General features: G+C 35.6%; 1 protein-coding gene and 1 long non-coding RNA gene across 3 annotated transcripts; one reads left to right on the top strand and one right to left on the bottom strand.

The window, feature by feature from the left end:
* Positions 1 to 10,441: 10,441 nt before the first annotated feature.
* Positions 10,442 to 12,802, bottom strand: LOC132630607 (uncharacterized). 2 transcript variants are annotated; one of them, XR_009578651.1, is made up of 3 exons: positions 12,583 to 12,802; positions 11,690 to 11,858; positions 10,442 to 11,082 (listed from the first exon to the last, which is right to left on the bottom strand). It is a non-coding gene; the product is annotated as an uncharacterized LOC132630607 (long non-coding RNA). The 2 variants fall into 2 exon arrangements; XR_009578633.1 differs by lacking the exon at positions 10,442 to 11,082 and having other exon boundaries at positions 11,461 to 11,858.
* Positions 12,803 to 14,615: 1,813 nt separating this feature from the next.
* LOC132609887 (uncharacterized) lies at positions 14,616 to 15,554 on the top strand. The gene is made up of 2 exons (XM_060324083.1): positions 14,616 to 15,168; positions 15,409 to 15,554. Exons 1-2 carry the CDS (start codon positions 14,616 to 14,618, stop codon positions 15,552 to 15,554), a joined length of 699 nt encoding a protein of 232 aa, XP_060180066.1.
* The last annotated feature ends 4,655 nt before the right edge of the window (positions 15,555 to 20,209 follow it).

Below are 20,209 nucleotides of genomic sequence, written 5' to 3'. Positions count from 1 at the left end.
AAACATTTCCTTTCACTTTTTCAGAACTGTCAAAAAATACGTTTTCTTCTCTGTTCATGAGTTATAATAAAAGGGAAATACAACGTTTTGGGGTCAAAAACCCACATGAGTCCTTTTTCTTAACTGAGTATTTTTGAGGAATAGTTGAGATTGAAACACATCCTAAGTTGTTTTTTTTTATTTGTATTAGGTCACCACTTGGGCTAGTAAAATTCGTTTAAATGCTTTTATATAAAATCAGAGGCTAATAAAGGAGATCAAGGACCACAACGTAATTGGCCAAACAGGGAGTATTTGGGCCAAGGTCCACGTGGACAATTTCTTTAAATGAGTTTAAAAATATTTTTTGGTCAAGACCCATTTTTATCTTTAAAACAAGCCCCTGATCAAAATTTTGGGGGGCTAATGCTTGGAGGAATTTCAGTAAAGTGTCTTAAAACGAAAGGGATTACAAAAAACCAAATTTATCTTTGAAACTACATTCTGGACTTTTTATTCATATAGCAAGTATATTCTGTTAAAGGAAAACAAATAAGAGTTTCTTTTAGGCCACAAACAACTCATTTTTTTTTAACTAACGACGCAAAATAATGTAAAAAGTTCTTTCTTAAAAGGGTCAAAACAGTCCAATTTATACCCAATTTACCGAAATTTAGGTAACGGTATTCTAAAAACGTATTAAGCGGGTCAACCCGGTCCATGTGTGAGTAAAGCATTAATAAAATCTAAACCAATAAAACAAAAAATAAAATTTCCATTCTTTTAGAAAATTACTATCCTTATATGTAAAAGGAAATAATTATACTCGGATATCATAAATCCGAACTTAAATACCCTATATATAAAGGGGATATATTCAATTTTTTCAAACGATGATATGCAACACAATAGTCTTTGCGGGAAATAAACACTAAGTAAACAGTTCATGCAAATACTCACACATTGGAAACGAAGGTCAACCGTATAGTACAGATCCTTAATACTAGGGTGCCTAACACCTTCCCTAGGGGATCACCAGAACCCTTACCTAGAACTTTGAATTAAGAAGGTCTTTTCACGTTGTATGAATAAACCCTTCAAAATTGGATTTCCTAATTTCCTAAAAATTAGGTGGCGACTCTTTTAAAACAAAGTCTGAAAGAGCACCAACGAGTTCGAATTAGCTTTTCCGAGCGCTAACCCCGCCCACGGAAATGCGAACCATAACAGGCCTTTGTGTGAAATCATGTCTGCTCTATTCTCATGTGATCATGTAAGTCTGTCTTTAAGCAGGAGCCACCTGGTATATATATCTATATATTAAAGACCCTATCTTATATCTGTTTGTCCTCCATTCATGTGGTTCTGCCTAATGTTTGTGTTTGCTGCATCTCTTTCCTTTCCCTTTGTGAGTTTGGTGACACTTATCTGAGCATGATGGCTGTTTCACTAGAGTAGTTTTAGAAGCTTGTATATGCATGTTAAGTTAATCTTTGAGAGTTAAAAATGACATGAAATGCCTCATATTTCAAATGATACATAATGGATTTGTTGGTCTTGGATTTCTGCATGTTATGTACATCATGTGGCATCTTCTTCTTTCTTCTTGTGATTCTGTTTCTGTACCCTTAAATAAAGTCTTAAAATATCAAGTAAGAATAAAATATGTCCCTCCCTGAGTCTAAGTGCAGATTTCTGTTTAAGTATACAAAGGATATACCTGAATATATCAGGTATATACAGTTCTGTATACCTTGAGTATAAAAGAACTTGTATATTTGGTATAAGCATGGTATATCACTTATGTGGGCTTAGAATTTTTAGCCCCGCACTATAAATGTTTTGATTTTGGCCTGCTTCTTTATCTTGGCTGCATTGGGCTTTCCTTTCGTCTATTGTTAACTGACTCTACTTGGGCCATATCCTTGGCCATTGTTATTTCGAATTAGGCTTATTTTAGTTTAAGATTTTCTTCTGCGTCCGTAATGCTAGATTGGACTTTTTATATTTTGTGTGTCGATTGTTGAATGTATGTGTGTTTATTCACATAATTATGATTAGATATGTTAAGTAGATACTATCTAACCTTCTTTCCTTTTTCTCCTTTTCTTTGCTTGGATGTGAAAACTATCGGGCCACTTGGGCCGTTCGCTTCTGCATGAAACATGTTGGGCCTGAGGCCCAACTTTCTTTTCTTTGATCGAGGCCGAAGGGAAGGGAAGCTAATATTACGAAGGCCCAATTATGGGTTAAAATAGGCAACTGGTGGGCTTAGGTAGGCCCACTAGCCTAAACTCCTCTCTATTTTTTATCCCACATCGACTTGTATATTTGTAATGTATTTGTAGAAGATCCTTGTACATATTGAAACACTTATGAATGCCTAGAACTTAGGAAATATTTTAGTATTATTAGGAAGTCGCCCTAAATGATTTCTAAACTTGGCTAATCTTAACACTTGCATGAAAATCGGTGTTTAGCTTTAACTCCTTCATATATAGAACTGATTTAGGTAATGTGGTTAACTCTAAATGATTTTTGAGGATAAAATTGAGTTACATTTTGGGCCTCTCGCCCCTTGAGAAATCTGGAAATGGAATTTACAAGGATTAAATTAGTTTTGGGCCTTAAGCTCAATAGTAGACTGTTTTAAACCAGAATGTGCAACTGTTTTGCTCTTTGGGCCTCAACATTAAATTGGACTGAACTTGGACCTCAAAAAATGACTTGGACACAAGACTTATTTGTGGAATTGATATCGGTTACTGGAAAGTAAACATTCAGAATTTTCAAGTAAATTGGACCCGTTTTAAATCTGTTTGGACTTAAGAGAATTTTCAGAAAAAATGAAATGAGATTTTTGGGCCGAAAGCCCGAACTTAAAGGGATAAAAACAAGAAGAATTATACTTGGACCAATTTTTTAGATGAGATGGCTTTGTTGTGGATATGATTTGATGTGATTGAGCTTCAATGAAATAAAATTGGACTTGAACAAGCTTTCATTTTTCTACATATATGTATATAAGTATAAAAAGGAGATATACTCCATATTTTTCTATATATGTATAATAAATCCCATAAGAACTAAACCCATTTTATTAGGACTAGAATAGTAGTGACTCTACTCGGGAGAAATCCCGGGTGTGTCGTAGTCCGACAATAAAGTGAGTTGAACACTTATGTGGATTTTTTTAAAACCGAAAAAACCCTCTTCTAAAGTGGACTTTTTGCCAAATTTTTCTGGAAGTTTATGATACAAACGAATGAAATTTTGCGGAAAAAACTATACACTTTTTAAGAAAATAATACATTAATCACACATTGAAGCTCATAGGTTCAACCGTATACTACAGATCTTTAATACTAGGGTGCGTAAAACCTTCCCTAGGGGATCACCAGAACCCTTACCTCGAACTTTGGTACCAAAAAGATTTCTCTCTTGCTTGAAAAATCTTTTACCTGATTTTTCTAGTTTTCCTTTAATAAATTAGGTGGCGACTCTAAAAAATACTAAAATTCAATTAGAGCACTAACAGCCTCGTAGTAGCCTTTATGCCTTAACCCGCGTAAATTGAACCGTAACAGAAAACACCTGCACGCAGAAAAGGCCCGATACAATGGAAAACATATGCATGACCATACATACATATATATACACTCTAGCCGACAAGGCTGCTACAAGTTTCCTCATAATAACATGTAGTCAGCAAGGCTGCACATGAGATCTACATACATCATACTGTCTATGAACCTCTAGGGGTGCATATACATAACATATGAACATAGCATATACCAAAAGAGCAAGCCCGGTACAATGACACTTGCTGATGATCCGTTGAAGCTGATAATCCTACTGAAGAGGTCCTCCGCTCTGTCTGTCAGGACCTGCAGTACGAAATGTAGCGTCCCGTAGAATGGGACATCAGTACGGATAAAAGTACTGAGTATGGAAGGCAGGAACCCATAACATAAGTGAAACATAGATATAAAAGATTAGAAGTAACCTGAGCCAATTGAGGACGCGCAATACGCAATGCATGAGTTTGAAAATCATAAGCAAGTATATATATATATATATATATATATATATATTATCATCATCATAACGTACCCGGCCCTTACGGGACTCTGTATGAAATGTACCCGGCCCTTTCGGGACTCGGTGTGTAACGTACCCGGCCCTTTCGGGACTCGGTGTGAAATACCCAACTGATCAGTGGTTCCACAATAGGTACCGTATCCGGCCGACTATAGCGTAGTTCAGTGTAGTAAAATAGTGCATATATATATATATATACAATGCATGAGGAGCCAATGAAATAACATCGGGCCTTCTGAGTGACATAAGGTCACAACCTCTGAATAAATTATGGAATGCATATCGAAGCCAAGAAATGACTCAATAAGAATAATCATAATGATATTATGAGAATCTTTTATGAAGCACATCCAAGTATTTAGGAATCAATCAACATCTCAACAAGGAACGTTTATATAGGCATTGGAACAAGAATAGAGTAGAGTCATTATGCTATGCACGCTAGTAGACTTCTAGGATTCGTGCCAAAGGAAATGAAGATAGCAACACCTTACATACCTTAGTTGTCAAGCCGCCACTCGAAAGAATCCCTTATTACGATGCTCGCCCTTCACCCGAACATATATTGAAAAATATATTCACTTTATATCATTAAGATCCTCCAAAAACAACTCAATATCAACAACATCAAACTCAATTCAACCATTAATTCATCCAATCAACAACATCTATATAGGATTATTCCGTCCTTTGCTCAATTCAACTAAGTATATTATAATTTAACGAATATAATCTCGATTCAACGTGATTCTATGAATATAACGAAGGGATCTTACCTTATTAACTTCCAATTGATCCTTGATGGCTTCAAACCCAAGATCCCTCTATCTTTCACCTTGCTTCGCAATAATCACGCTAATTTGATGTTGCCACGAGCTTCCCGAGCCTAGATTACATAACCTCTTTATGATTTGTAGGTTTTAATGATAAGGAATGTTGGGAGAGGTGTGTTAGATGTTTCTAGAACTCTAAAGGTGTAAGAATGATGAGTAAATTGGTGGGAGTTGGTATTTATAGGGTAGAAGGTCGGTTTCCACCGACTCAATAATTGCCCTTCGCGTTCGCGCAGAAGCCTCTGGTAGCCTATCTTGAAACGCCCATAACTTTCTACTCCAATGTCGTATCGATGAACGGTTTGTTGCATTGGAAACTAGACTAAATGAACTTCAATTTAAATAGGTTATAAATTCCACAAATCCTTATAATATAGGAGATAAACCTCCCTCAAGTTGGACAAAAAATTCTGTCCAGAATTCTACCAAGTTTTCCCAAAATTTTGACAAACTTAATTCCTTTATTTCGCTTGATCCCGGAACCCTTAGATACTCTCTTAACACTTGTTAAAGGTATTTCTTAACCTTATAAGAGTTCCATGACCTCTACGGCTTACGTTACTTTACTTACGACGCAAACGACGCGAAAATTTTGAGGTGTAACACCTGGGTTCATCTTCAAGTAACACACCACACGGAGAGTCGCGATCTAGTGTGCTTCCTTCGGTTGGTGCATGTTCACGTAATATGCCAACTCTGGTCATATAAATATGAGATATATTAATCTACCGACCAAACATCTACATGGTTCTGGATCTCCCAAATTGGCTCATCCGGCCAATGCCAAACCATGATTCTGTTCCATGGGAGCGTTGATGGATTTAACTCCCAATAATTCGGACTGAAAAATTATATTCAAGGCATATTTCCATTAATAGAGAAATAATCCGATCGGGCCACGTGCAACTTCAACTCCTAAAAAATACTTTAGATCGGATATAGTGAGATCGGATAAGACGCGTGACCGGACCAGTGTGTCTGATCATGTCGGTGAAAAATCATATTCTAGTTTAATTCTAATAGTTTTAGTCTATTTATGGTACAATTGTAATTATGGTAATATAGGATTTGTAGTTCTATTAGAATAGGGTTACCTTATTAATTCAGGGTTTAAAGAGATGACTTAATTGTATATAAGGAGGTTTAAGATGAATACAAGGTAGAAAGAATTCTCCCATTATTATTGTCTCTCACAAATTCTCGTCCCTGTCTTTATTTAACATGGTATCAAAGCCAGGCCCAGGCCCGATCCAAAGTGGGGCCAAAAACAAAGAGTGGGCAGAATGCCCTTGGACCAATTGACTGGTCCCAGACCAATGTGGGGTGAAAGTGCCCCCGGTCCATGAATGTGTACGCTCCAGACCGGACAATGGAGCCCCGATAAAAAAAATGTCTACATCTGTGCGTGAGGGGCTATGGAGAAATATACAACATCAGTGATGTACGAGAACCTTGGGCTCTTTATAAGACTTGAGCAATCCTCCTTCCTTTGAGCTAGCTTTTGGGGTGTGAGTTCGGCCCAATGCCTAATTTGACAACATGTATTATGCAAAAGGATCTATTTTTAACATCTTACACTTTCCATATAAAATACTTCAATATTATTCAAATGGCTCAAATATAAGAAGAAACTGCACGATTTTCCCTTCAAATGAGCTGGTCTTTAATTTTGCCCTTCAAATGGATTTTTCTTTAATTTGTTTTCCTTTAGCAATCGAACTTATGCCTAGTATCGAACTTATGCCTAGCAAGCATAAGTTCTTTAGTCATGCAGAACATAACTTGTGGGATAGTATGAGGCGAAAATATAAGCTTATGCCCCGCAAAAAGTTATTTGTTATGAGGGGAAAAATTAAAGAACAACACAAAATAGGGGCATCAGTGCCAATGACCCCAAATATAATCCTCCTTGGTTAAGATAAGCCAAGGTGATAGCTTAATACCACGCGAAACTTTCATTTGATGAAGTGGACGCCATGTGGCATATTGAAGGTATCACCTATAAATGGTGTGATGTGTTTGGGAAGAAGACAAGCTTAGTCCAAGATTTTAGTCTCGTTTGAAGTTTTGGTGTAACAGCCCAGCCCAATAGTAATATTGACCGCTTTGGGCCTAGGCCTGCACTGCTTAAAACACGTCACTAGGAGGCAAGACATGCTTACTTTTATACCCAACATCTCTCTTGTGTTTTTCCAATGTGGGACTTTCCTCCTAAGTTAGGGTGTCACATACACCCCCTCTGATGGACTCCGCGTCCTCACTGAGGTTTGCTCCACCGCTTGGGATTTGCCTATACTCAGCACTACAGTTTGCCCCGCCTACCTAGAATTTGCTTAAACTTAGTTGAACTCTAACCCACTATCGACCAAGCTGACACATGAGTGGCTCTGATACCATCTGTAACAGCCTAGCCCAGCCCAATAGTGATACTGTTGGCTTTGGGCAAAGGCCTACACGACTTTAAAACGCATCACTAGGAGGTAAGGTATGCTTACTTTTATACCCAACATCTCTCTTGTGTTTTTTCAATGTGGGACTTTCCTCATAAACTAGGGTGTCATATTTGGAGCGTATTAGGGAAGTGGATTAAAAAATTTTCCTGCCATTGGGCATGATAGGATTCATTCGATATCTATGTGCTCATGTTGCGGAGGTACATTAAGAACAGGTCCCACGTGTTAAAGTTGGATTTGGTTCAGCTTGATGAGAACTTGACCTATAAGGAAGAGTCGTTTGCCATTTTAGATAGACATGTGCAAAAGCTCTAGTTCAAGGAGATAGCTTCAGTGAAAGTGCATTACAAGCATCACCCACTAGAGGATACTACTTAGGAGATAGAGTCAGATATGTGGAGCAGATATCGAAAGTTGTTTGATAGCTCAGGTACAATTCTCAACCCGTTCGAAGATGAACATTTGTTTAAATGAGAGGAATGTAACATCCCAACCCTAATATTTGGTTAGAACACTCTTTTTTGTGAATTTAGATTCCGTATAAATCATATCAATCATTTAAGGTTTATTTGGGTAGTTTTGGTTGAGACCCGAGAGGTTTAAATGAGTTTTGGGCAATAAAAATCAGATCTGAACTATGCAGATTTATTTTTTTCTTGAGCGATCACAATTGCGTTAGGGTAGCGCAATCAAGAAAAAAATGAAAAGTTAGCTCATTGTCATCGTGCACTTGGAGCTCTATGTGTTCATTGGCCACGAGTAGTCCAGCACTATTGCACACGCCTAACACGTTTGCATTGAAGGCCCTGACACGCAAAGGGGGTGCTAATGCACAAAGACGCCATCGCCCTTTCTGGTCATTATCATGCTGAATATTTGGTGCCGCCTCGTGTGCAATTGCACAGTGATATCCCGATTGCACAATGCTTGTCGAAGTATAAAAACGAGCAGAATCAAGATTTTTAATTTATTTCACCATTGTTAAGGGTTGGGATATCGGTTTAGCTCAATTCAAAGAGAAATTTACGTCTACAAAGATTGGATAAGTAATTTTAATGCATTTCTTTATTAAGTATTGTGATTAACCACTTGATTTGACGCCTAAATCATGAAATCTATAAGTAGAAATTAGAGGGAGGGGGGAGGTTTGCCCTAGACTTAAAAGAGTGGAAACTTGTAATCTGAGCAACGATTTGAGGCCGATTTGAAATTTAAGATTAGATTTGAGCTCGTAGTGTAATGAATAATTCAAAAACATAATTAATTTTGGAATTTAACCACAAGGCTCGAGTTTGAAATCTCAGTGACTTTGACTTCAACTTAGTTTAAAATTAATATATGGTTATTGTTGGATTCATCTAACCTTGCAGAGTATTCTGTTAAATAGATCAGGCTCGAGTAGTTGAAATTGAGCGAGGAACGGTAGTTTGTGAAGATTAAAGCATTTTCAGAATGAGATAAGTTAAGGTTTTTATCTCAATCATGAGTTTTTCAAATTGACTTGTTTGCGATAAACTATGTATACGGGAGGCAATGTATACGTGAGGTGATGCACGCATATGTGGATACTGTGGGTTACATGTTGGGGTATTTTTACATACCATGTTTGTTTTCCATATTTTACTTGTTACATGACTACTTGAGCATACTTTGATTCTAGAATAATGTTATAGGCATCGATTTCATGCTAGTTTAACATTTAGTTATGCACATGTTAGATTATATGTTTAGTTGTTAGGCTTGTATGTTTTATATTTGCATACCCAATTTTACATTTTAATAAGGTTATGGCTCGTGAATTGTCCATGTAAGTTATGATTTGGCATGTGAGTTGTATTTGCTATAATCAGTCCCTAGCGAGTGATTGTATCACCCGCATCACCCGAGTGTGCACACATAATTATCACGACGAGAGCGCCAGTGAGAGCAAGGGCGAGTCTTTATCATACCTCCCCTGATTCGTGACTCATGTTGATGCTATCTTTATATGTCGTATCTGTTGCCTACTTGTTGCCTACATGTCTATACCATTTTGTGTTTTACTTCTGTTCAATTCATACATATATCTTGATTTTGCACAGGTTATCAAGTCAGTATTTTCTGACCAACCCTCATCATTATCTTCTTGTTGAGGGCGACTGGTGATACTTTTGAGTATGCGTCGTTATTGTACTCATGATACGCGTGCTCCCTTTTTGTGTAGATACGGATCCATGCTCTAGTGGAACTTGTGGCCAACTAAGAGCTAATTGGAGACTGCTGTGGTGAGTTGTTTCTTCACAATACCTAGGAATTTCTTTCTATTTTGTTGTTTTTACTGTTTCTTTCATTCGAATAATATTTGCATTCGAGACCAGATGTACTTATTCAATTTAGCCGCTCATGACTTGTAGCACCAGTTTTCGGGGGTGTTCGTAGTATTTCCGCAGTTTATAACTTTTAAACCTTATTTTCGAATTATTAATTTCTTTCAAACGTATTATTGTGTTTTTCATTATTGAAATGAAATTTTGCATGATATCGGGCTCGCCTGACGGGTTGGTATTTTGTGTCATCGTCGTTTAAGCAAATGAGTTCATGACAATTATACACTTTTTTACAAGGTTGATACATTGTTTTACAGTAAATGTATAATATTGTATACAGGATATATAAACATAGTTGTAAAATAGTTTTGGTATAAATTAAAAAACGGCTCGTGGGTACAATATGTTGCGTCGGCCGTACATTTTGAAAAGTTCCCTAAAATATAAGGAAAACGTAGGTAGGAACTATAGGGAGGTTAAGGAAAATTAAAGCAACTATAATAAGAATAAATAAATATTTTCTCTGTTTCAATTTATATAACATAATTTAGTTCTACACGAAATATAAAAAAGAAATGAAGATAACGTGTCATAATATTTATGTGGGTAACTATACTTTTGAAATTTGTTGCCTTAAATATGACATAATATTAGTATGATAATAAAAGTTTTTAATTAAGGATAGTATAAATTTTATTACTTTCAAATTTTAAATTGTGCTCTTCTTTTTGAAACACAATAAAAAGGAAATTATGTTACACCTCTCTCCTTTCTTTAATTAGAAAACTTCTTATATACATCAAATGCTTTTAGAAAACAAGGATAAAATCCAGAAATCCAGCATTTTCATTTCTCTCATAAACCAAAGTGTTAAAAAAAATAAAAACTATAATACTATTAACTATATACTATCGACAATTTAGTTCACTATCATTTTGTCATCCTATATATATGTTCTTCACCACATTTTTCATCAACCTCAGATACCCATTTGCTTTTCTTACTCAATTTCACATTACCTTTCTTTTTCTCTACTTTTTGATGATTATGACTTCCTAATCTGCTTTTTTCAATCATAGTAACCTCTAATCCTTTACCTATAGGATGATTACGTGACCTTACTTTAACCTCATTATGCACTACATTTTTCAATTTTCCTCTTACTACTTTTCTCCCTTCTACATTGTTTGCAAAAACAACCGATCTTTTTGGATTTACATCGAGTTTTTCAATCAACGTATCGTAATTTTTAGTCTTGCAATCAGAGAGAGAAATCGATGTTCTCGTAGTTAGGCAAGACATCGCCAGGGTCCCCTGTCTTGAACTCTACCATGTCATTTAGCCCCGTTTCTTCGATCACTTTTTGAGTCTTGTAAAGTTTTTGCTCTGGAATAATGCACACGACTTTACCTGTTGATGAAATAATTAAGTAAATAAAAGTGTATTATGTTTAACAGCTAGTGGCTGAGCTAGAAATTGATACAAAGGATTCAAAAAATTCTAAAATGTCACAGTTGGAATTTAAACATACAATCTGTAGCAACTTTTGAACCCTTACCATTATACTAGATTTTGTTCATGTAGAGGCAATTCAACAGTTTAATTATGACCCCAAAAAAAATTGTTTTTACTCCATTTTTGCGCAAGACTTCTTTTGTCCCAATTCACGTGGCATTTTCTCTTCCCAGGAGTCAAATTGACTAATCTTTGAAGCTAAATTGGATTAGACCAACTTAATATTTTAAAATTAAAATTTATATATTCAAAAACCGTACGAAAAATACTATAAGTTGCAATTCTTCTCATGTCAATATGATGAAAAATACATTTTAGATATTGGTCAAAGTTTACATAGTGTTGAATCTCAAAATGACAAGTGCGACATAAATTAGGACATACGGAGCATAATCTTTCAATGAAGGGGATTCAGTTGAACCCCCTTTCCTCTACTTAATTCAGCCAGTACTAACACGATAAACTTTTAGATGATCAGATGATCAAACATTTCAGCATTTACCTCCTGTTTGACGAGCTGTTGCTGCTAAGGCCACTGTTGATGGAGAGACTTCAGAGGTGACTTCTACCATTAATTTGGCACTCATTCCTATTGCTAGTGCTGATATGAATTCGTTGCCGTCGGGTTCTTGTGTTCCAGAAGAATCGCAATTCTCATTTTGTTTGCTACACTGCAAGAAATAAAAGGGAAAAAAGGTTACAAACTTACAAAACTAGTCATACACTATTAGGAGATACCATTTCTATGAGTGTTACATGCACAATGCCGAATATATCACATCGAAGCAGCTTCAATTTTGAGTTTATGGGTTTATATTCTAAAAAAAGGGTTCTTGATATTATTATACATATTAGTGAATTCTTTTATACAAATATATGATCTGCGCCAAAGCTACTGCGTCCAGCTGAATGCATAGGCTGAAGCTGAAGGCTAGCTCTGCCCTTGCATCGAAGTATGTCGAATCTCTTGCATGAATGTGATACCATCTCATTTCCAAGACTAACATTGCTATAAAGCTCCAAATTTAAACTACCACCCAAAAAATCATGCAAGGGATATTTCAAGATTAATAACCTTAACACCCCCAACCTCCCGGGAAAGAGACTAAAAATAAAAGAAAATTAACCATGAAACAGGACAGTACTTAATAAAGATTAAACAATTGCATATAGTGGGTATAGGCATTAATAGTACGTACATATAACTCGTTCAAACAACTACATAGAGTTCTAAAGCTCCTTGTAAGGTTTCTTGAAAAAACTATTGTCGGTTTTGATTAGTCCTGTTGTTTAAACATACGCATTTCGCTTTGTTCAAAAGTCTTATTATGAGTTGAATTAATCAAATTCAGTTTGACGCTACATGAGATGAGAACGAGAAAGAAGGGAACATACCAATTTGAGGGTGTCAAGATATGCATTGGCAGCACATTTTGGGGATCATTCCATTATCAAAAAATAAAAAACTGAACTTTATGTTTCAATCTGGAAACCAACAATTAGGACAAAAACCTTTTATGATCTTCCGAGAAAGCTTTACATCTTGTCAAGGCTATTATGCTTCCTCTTCGATATCGTATACTAATATTTTGCAAGGTTTTTTCTTCTTGCTTTTTGTTTGAATGGGAGGTATTTAAGAGAGGTGTTGTTAAGTTTTTGCCGTATTTAAGGAGGTTCAGAAATCGAGTAAAAAACTGAGATTATTCAATGTCGATTCACCCGCATTTCAAGGATTGCTCACTTTGACCAATTGACTGACGATAGACATATGACGCGGTATTCAATCACTCCTCGATATATGCAGAAGTACAAAATACTTGGTGTTAAGTGAATACGTAGAAAGTTCTAGATTCCAAATTTCTAGTAAACCTATATATTAGAAAGAGTGTGGTGTCTAGTTGAAATATGAGAGAAATCAAGCAAAACATTTGCAATGTCTTATGATCATAAAAGTCATTTTCATGAAAATGTTCTGTATTTTCTACTTTAGTTGCAATTGAAAATTATATTCTAAAACAAATAAATGTTGCATTTGTTTCAATTTATGTGACATTTTTTCTTTAGTACTCCCTCCAGATAAAAAAAAGTGTCCACTTAGCCTTTTTTTCTTGGGTCAAAAAGAGTGTCTACTTATAAAATTAAGAAAGAATTAACCTTATCTTTCCAGATTTCCCTATTAAGTGTTATGTGATCAAATCTCAAATCCTACTTAATGGGTAGTTTAGTCAAATAACTTATTTTTGTCTAGGACTTAGTATTTTCTTAAAGGGTGTGCAGATGACTAAGCGGACATTCCTTTTGATCCGGAGGAGTAGTTAATTAAACAAAGAACGACATATTTTGATATTTAGAAACAAATTAACTTTTGACTTGTCATTTTACCCTAGGAGCCATTTTGTAGCAACATAAATGTTATGTCATTTTTTTGGCCACAAGTTCCAAACGTGTGATTGTTTGATCTGTGAAAGGTCTAATTCTAACATATTTGTTGTCGTCGTAACCTAGTTAGCTAATAGGTAGTTGGTTTGTGGATAATCTGGTAACTCATCCGTGCAATACGAGATCAATAGAAAAGCAAGCAATGACAAACAAAGTAGAGAGAGAATTAGGTAACAAAGAGAGTCAGGTTCATTTGGTTTAATAAGAGTCATGGGCAGCCGTAGTGTTGGTGAATATATCACAAATTATTACTGTTGAAAATTACAACAAAATGAAAAAAAAAATGAATAAATAAATATACAGGCTGAGGCGCGGATATCTCGTTCTCTTTAAGGAGATTCAAGCCCATTGCGATACAATCTACACTGGTCCAGCAGTATAACTCTGACTTGTCTCCTCCGGATACAATAACCAATCAACGTGGTGTGACTCAACCAACTCCGGACTAGTTGAAGAGTCTAAAGCTCCACCATAAGAACACCTTCCTTCAACAAAATAAAACTCTTTTTTTTAACTCACTCTTCATGCACTATATTTTTCTACCCACCACAAGGTAAGGATGACTTCTATTTGTAGTTGAAGAAATTCATCCTTGAAATGAATTGAATGAGAAGTGGATTAGTGGGGTATTAATTTGGTGAGAACATGGAGAATAATGAGTAGAAGTTACATGAGTTACAATGAAAATCAATGGTCATGTATGACCACTTTCTGCCCACACTCTGCCACCAACGAAGTGGGGAATTGAACATAGGGAGGAGCTTTAATATGAGTCACACTTTAATATAATACATACGATATTAAAATAGATTGTTGGGGTGTTTGTTGCGTACTATCAGCAGTTTTTAGGTTCTACTGGAGGCTCTAGATGTAAAGCATATCCTGTGTTCTTTAGCTAGGGGCCTAAGTTAACTGTGGAACAATAATGCATCTTACTGAGGGAATTTACTGAAAAGGAGATTAAAGAGGCTATGTTCATTATCATCAATATGAATAAGAGTCCTAGTCCAGATGGGTATGAGAGTGGGTTCTTTAAAGCAAGTTGGAGTGTGGTGGGACAAGATATCTGTGAAGCAGTTCTGGAGTTCATGAGAAATGGTAAAATGCTGAAGCAACTCAATGCAACCCTGATCTATCTTATCCCTAAGGTGAGTAACCCTACTAATGCAAGCCAGTTTAGACCTATTTCATGCTGTAATGTTTTGTACAAGTATATTTCCAAATTACTTTGTACTAGACTATCAACAGTTCTACCTTACCTAGTAAGTGATAACCAAGCAACATTTGTAAAGGGGAGATCCTTGGTGCATAATGTCCTCATGTGTCATGATTTACTCAGACACTATAATAGGAAGACATCACCTAAGTGCTTGATGAAGATAGATCTCAGGAAATCTAATGATATGGTACAATGGGACTTTGTGCAGGAAATGCTTGAGGGGTATGGGTTTCCTCCTAAGTTCATTCAACTGGTAATGACATGTGTGACCACTACTAGCTTTTTTGTTAAGGTGAATGGGGAGAGTTGTGGTTATTTTGAAGGTAAGAGGGGGTTGAGGTAAGGGGGTCCAATATCTCTCTTATTGTTTGTATTGGTTATGGAGTGCTTGAGTAAAATTATGAACAAATGAGTACTCTACCTGATTTTAAGTTCCATTCTATGTGTAAGGAAGTGCAACTTGCTCAGTTTACCTGGAAATGATCTTATCATCTTTTGCAAAGGTACAGAAGCCTAAGTCCAAAGGGTAATAGAGGCTTTGAAGCATTTTTCTGATGCTACAGGACTGACTGCAAACTCTGAGAAATCAAGTATTTATATGGCTGGTATGGATGATGAGATGAAGGAAAAATTGCTAACTCTTACAGGATTTAGTCTAGGGTCATTTTCTATGAAGTATTTGGGATTGCCTCTATCACCTAAGAAGTGAAATAAACTGCATTGTCATCAATTAAGTTTGAAGGTTACTGAGAAGATTAGAGCTGTCTCAACTAGGCATCTCTCTTATGCAGGAAAACTGTAGGTGGTTAACTCAATTTTGTACTCTCTTCATAACTTTTGGGGTGCAATGTTTGTATTACCACAAAGTGTATTGAAGGATGTGGACAAGAAATGTAGAGAGTTCCTATGGGGAGGCAGTGAGGATGCAAAGAAGGTAGCACTAGCATCTTGGGATAGAGTGTGTACACCTAAAAAGCATGGAGGTTTGAATGTGAAAATCTGCAAGAAATGGAACTCGGATTCCGTTGGTAAACTAATCTGGTTGTTGGTGAACAATAAAGAGTTGTTATAGGTTAAATGGATTCATGGGATCTATATGACAGCTAATGAGGATTTTTGGGTGCATACTCCACTTAGTGAGTGTAGCTGGTACTGGAAGAGCTTGAATAAGATAAAGCTGGGAATGCAACACTGGTACAATAATGTTAGATATATTTTGACTGCTTATGGGAAATACTCTATTTCACAGAGTTATCTATCATTAATTGACACAGGTACAGTTGTTGAAGCTCATGACTTGGTGTGGAGTAGGTTACTGCAGCCTAAGCATAGATTTATCTTATGGTTAGCCACACAGAGGATATTGTTGACAAAAGACAGGATGGTGGGTATGGGAATAGTGTGTAATACTGCTGATTGTGTATTATGTGATAAGGAAGAGATGGAATATCCTACACATTTATTTGTTGAGTGTGAATGGGCTAAAACAGTTTGGACAGAATTCACTCAATGGTTCGGGATGCAAGCACCTCAACTGGAATCCAGATTAGCACTGGAGTATATCAAGTGGGACAGTGGTGCAAAATGAAGAAGGAAGTGGTTGCTGTAGTACATGGTGCATTAGTATACTTTACTTGGCAAGCTAGAAACTAGAAATTTTTCAAAGATATTACTGTGGATACTAGTAATTTGTAGTACAAAAGATAGAATTTATAAAGAAAAGATAGGAATGTTTATAGGATCAAAACAGGCTAGAAAATGTATAGAATTTCTTCAGGCGCTTTGTAGTTAGTTTCTTTGAGGCTTGCTTCTCCTGGCACTCTTCCTAGAAGGTGGTTGGGAGTTCGAGTGCTCTTTAGTCTGTATTTCTGTTGGGTTGTTGGTGGTAATAAATTTTTTACAGTTTATTACAAAAATTTTCAAATATACCAACACGAAGAAATAACAATACTAAGACAGCATATGGCTGAACAACCAAGATCCGCCCCAGACAATCCTAGGTTTCCCTAATGTTATTCCCATTATGTCAATTCCCTCTCAGGTCCCGCTTTTCACCATAAGTCACCCACTATATATGCCCACCTGGGTATGGTCCATATGTTAACATATCCAACACCATTAGAACTTCAACGAAGCACCCTCCAAATGCAAAAAACCCTAAAAAATAACCCATTTTTCATACCCACTACACTGACTTATTCAGTCCCTCAACCAACACATGCGCAAAGATCTAATGACAAGCCACGGTCCAATGTCCATCATTACCACTATTCTCCTAAGTTGACGTTTAAGTCCCAGGCTCATACCACCACCCTCAATGTAATTACCTCCTAAGATTGAGAAGCTCGGTTATAATGCACAGCAGGAAGAGATGGCTCGCAAGATGAATAGTCTGGAGTTATGTCTAAGAAACATACAATGATTGGGAAGTTATAAAAGCGTTTCGTTTAGAAACTTATTCATGTTCGGTAACGTTCATGTATCCCCTAGATTCAAGACCCAAAGTTCGATAAATAAAGCCCACCAAGTGTTGGGGTATATACCATTAACCATGCGTTTAGACATGGTATATTCTAACAATTGTCATGGTTAAAAGTCTAAGTGGGAGATTGTTAAGATGCATACTATTAACCATGTGTTTAGATATAGTATTTATTATAGAACTATTATTTATTCATTGTTTAATAAAGAGTTAAATAGATCATGTACTAGTATGTGTGTCATTTACTTATATAGTAGATGATTTAGTGTATAGAGTTTAGCTTATACACGGAAGATTAAATCATCGGTTCTTATAAGTATAAAATTTATGTTCACAATCTAAGATGAAAATTGGGCAACACCATCGGTATGATTGTAGCACAAGATTAATATAATGTATCTTCATTATGGGAACGGTATAGTTCCATTTTCTTGTGCTAGCACATTTTGTATGTATTGAACTGACCAAGTAGAGATAAGTGTTTTTGTACTGAATATATAAAAAAAATTCTCTAGTTCATTAAATGTAGTTATACTCTTAATCTTGATATAATTATTATAATCAATGTGATTTGTTCATTATTTTGATTTATTAAAAGGTACGACTCAATTGCGGGTCTATGTATTCCTGGTAAATTGGATAATGACAGATTACATTTGTGAAATAATAATTAGTTGATAGAATCCACGTCTCGACTTTGATACTGATGATACCCCTTTATGGATGCTTATAAGTCTCATGTGAAAACTCTGCAGGTGGATTTTGTATCCGTCACATGATGTAAGTTAAGTAGAAATATAAAGGATTCAATTAGTCAATGAATTAAATTGTTAGTAATTTAATTTAATTGATCGGTATCTGTAATCTTAACATGGGGAGTTAAATAAGTTTTAATGTATGATTTCGAAATTGAACTGAGGAGTGCAGTTACGATTTTTTAGTGGAATAATTCGTAATTTATTATGGTAGGATTAATTCAGATTTTTTGAATTAATTCCATAATAGGAAGCCTCGTTAATTAAATTTTGTGGTCCCTGCTGTGCCCGAATGATAAAGAATTAAATGGAATATTATTTTTTGGTGGAAAATAAAGACCCAACAGGTTTTGGAAAAGGATGAAAACCCTAAACCTGTAGTTATAAAATAGGGGTCTTATTCCATAAGGAGGTGAAGAGTTTTTACAAGTTTCTCCATTTTTTCCATTGAAATTCGCCCACACGAATTTCTCAAATTCTGGTATTATTCGGGTTACACAATAGAAAACTGTGGAACTGAAGGATGGCGATCTCGTGGATAGTATGTGTTTCGTGGTTGATTCGATTCTTGGTCGCGGTCACGCTTCAAGAGATAAGTATGAATTTTATGTTTGATTAATATCTTGATTATGTGTTGTCTATATTATTTGCAAATTTGATCCTGGCTTTTTGCTTCCGCTGTGTATGCCTGATTTCCATCAATTGGCATCAAGAGCCACACTTGCATCTAAATAGATAACCTAGATAATATGTATATGCCTATGTTTAATTATACATATGTTCATGATTATAGTCTGGCTGAAAATCATGTGTAAAGTTTATAATAAGCTTGCTACTAAACGGAGACGGAGGCAATAACCTAGGGTTGACGGACAAAACAGATTTTAACCCATCGTTGTAATTCTTGTGGATTGTGATTCAAATCTCAGAGTAATCCGAAAAGAATATTAATTGGGTTGTTATTTTAATCGCCGCTTTGGACAAGATTTACATGTCTTGGAAAGTGGGTTCAACCTGTGAGTTTAATCTAGGTCTCTGTGGTTGTTAGATCTCTTTTTTGCTAAGGATATTTTTGATAAGTTAAATTTTTTTAAGTCTTCGTTTACTTATCAATCTTTTTAAATAAAAGGAGATTACATTTGTGCACTAGGGAATTAGATTGGCAGTGGCATTGTCATGAGCAAGTGGAAATATTTTATTTAAGGTTCCTTTTCATAACGGCAACAGTATGTTCGTAGGTCAAATTTTCTCATATGATTGTCTTGGAATTTGATGAATGCCTTTATTCTCTGGTCAAAGGGTTGAAATTATGTGGGCACTGCTTTTGTTTCTTCTTGTATAAATGATAAAAGTTAAGAATTCGTGATTAATAAATAGTGTTGTTGAAGTGTTCTATTTATTTGGAATCATTGAAACTTATTTTTTTTTTATGAATGTCATATTATATGAGTACATGGATTGAGAGTTATGATTAATAAATAGGATCTACTAATGTGGTCTATTTATTTGACTCATTGAAATATGCTTAATGTACCATGTATAAAATTGTTCTCGATAAGTGTACACTGGCGGTGAAGGTTTATCTACTAATAGAAGATGTTCCTTTAGATACTAGTAACGCTTAATTAATTCATGAGAAGAGATATCGAAGTTTTCACTCAAAAGGAGAAAACATAATATCTTGGATTCTCGGGTGTATTTAATCGGAAGGACAATTAGTTAAAAGGAGATTTTGTGTTTCTTATTCAAAGAAAGGACACAATGCATGCCTTGTGCTCATGGATAGTTACAGAAAGAGAATAAAAATATAAATCAGATAATTTAATCCTTAACTATGCCTAAAACAATTACTTTTCAAATTCGGTCATAGTTTGATGGTCATGAACTTCACTATCTTTGATTGACCTGAAATTTGATGGATTCATCGGAAACGACCTAGTAAGCAATATATAGTCATTGCTGCCTTGCAGTGAGCTATGTCGTTTGTTTGCAGCATTTCAAGATCGTTTAAATGAGTTTTAGATAGTTTGTTGGATTGAAACTTCATTTAAGTACGAAAATGTTATTCTTTATGTTAAATCTGGAACATGATTACACATGATGATTCAACGTGAAATTGATATATGA

Source organism: Lycium barbarum, chromosome 1, assembly GCF_019175385.1.
Source record: "Lycium barbarum isolate Lr01 chromosome 1, ASM1917538v2, whole genome shotgun sequence".
Classification (NCBI taxonomy): domain Eukaryota; kingdom Viridiplantae; phylum Streptophyta; class Magnoliopsida; order Solanales; family Solanaceae; genus Lycium; species Lycium barbarum.
The sequence above is the reverse complement of the archived record's forward strand: the minus strand, read 5'-3'. Positions and strand labels throughout refer to the sequence as shown.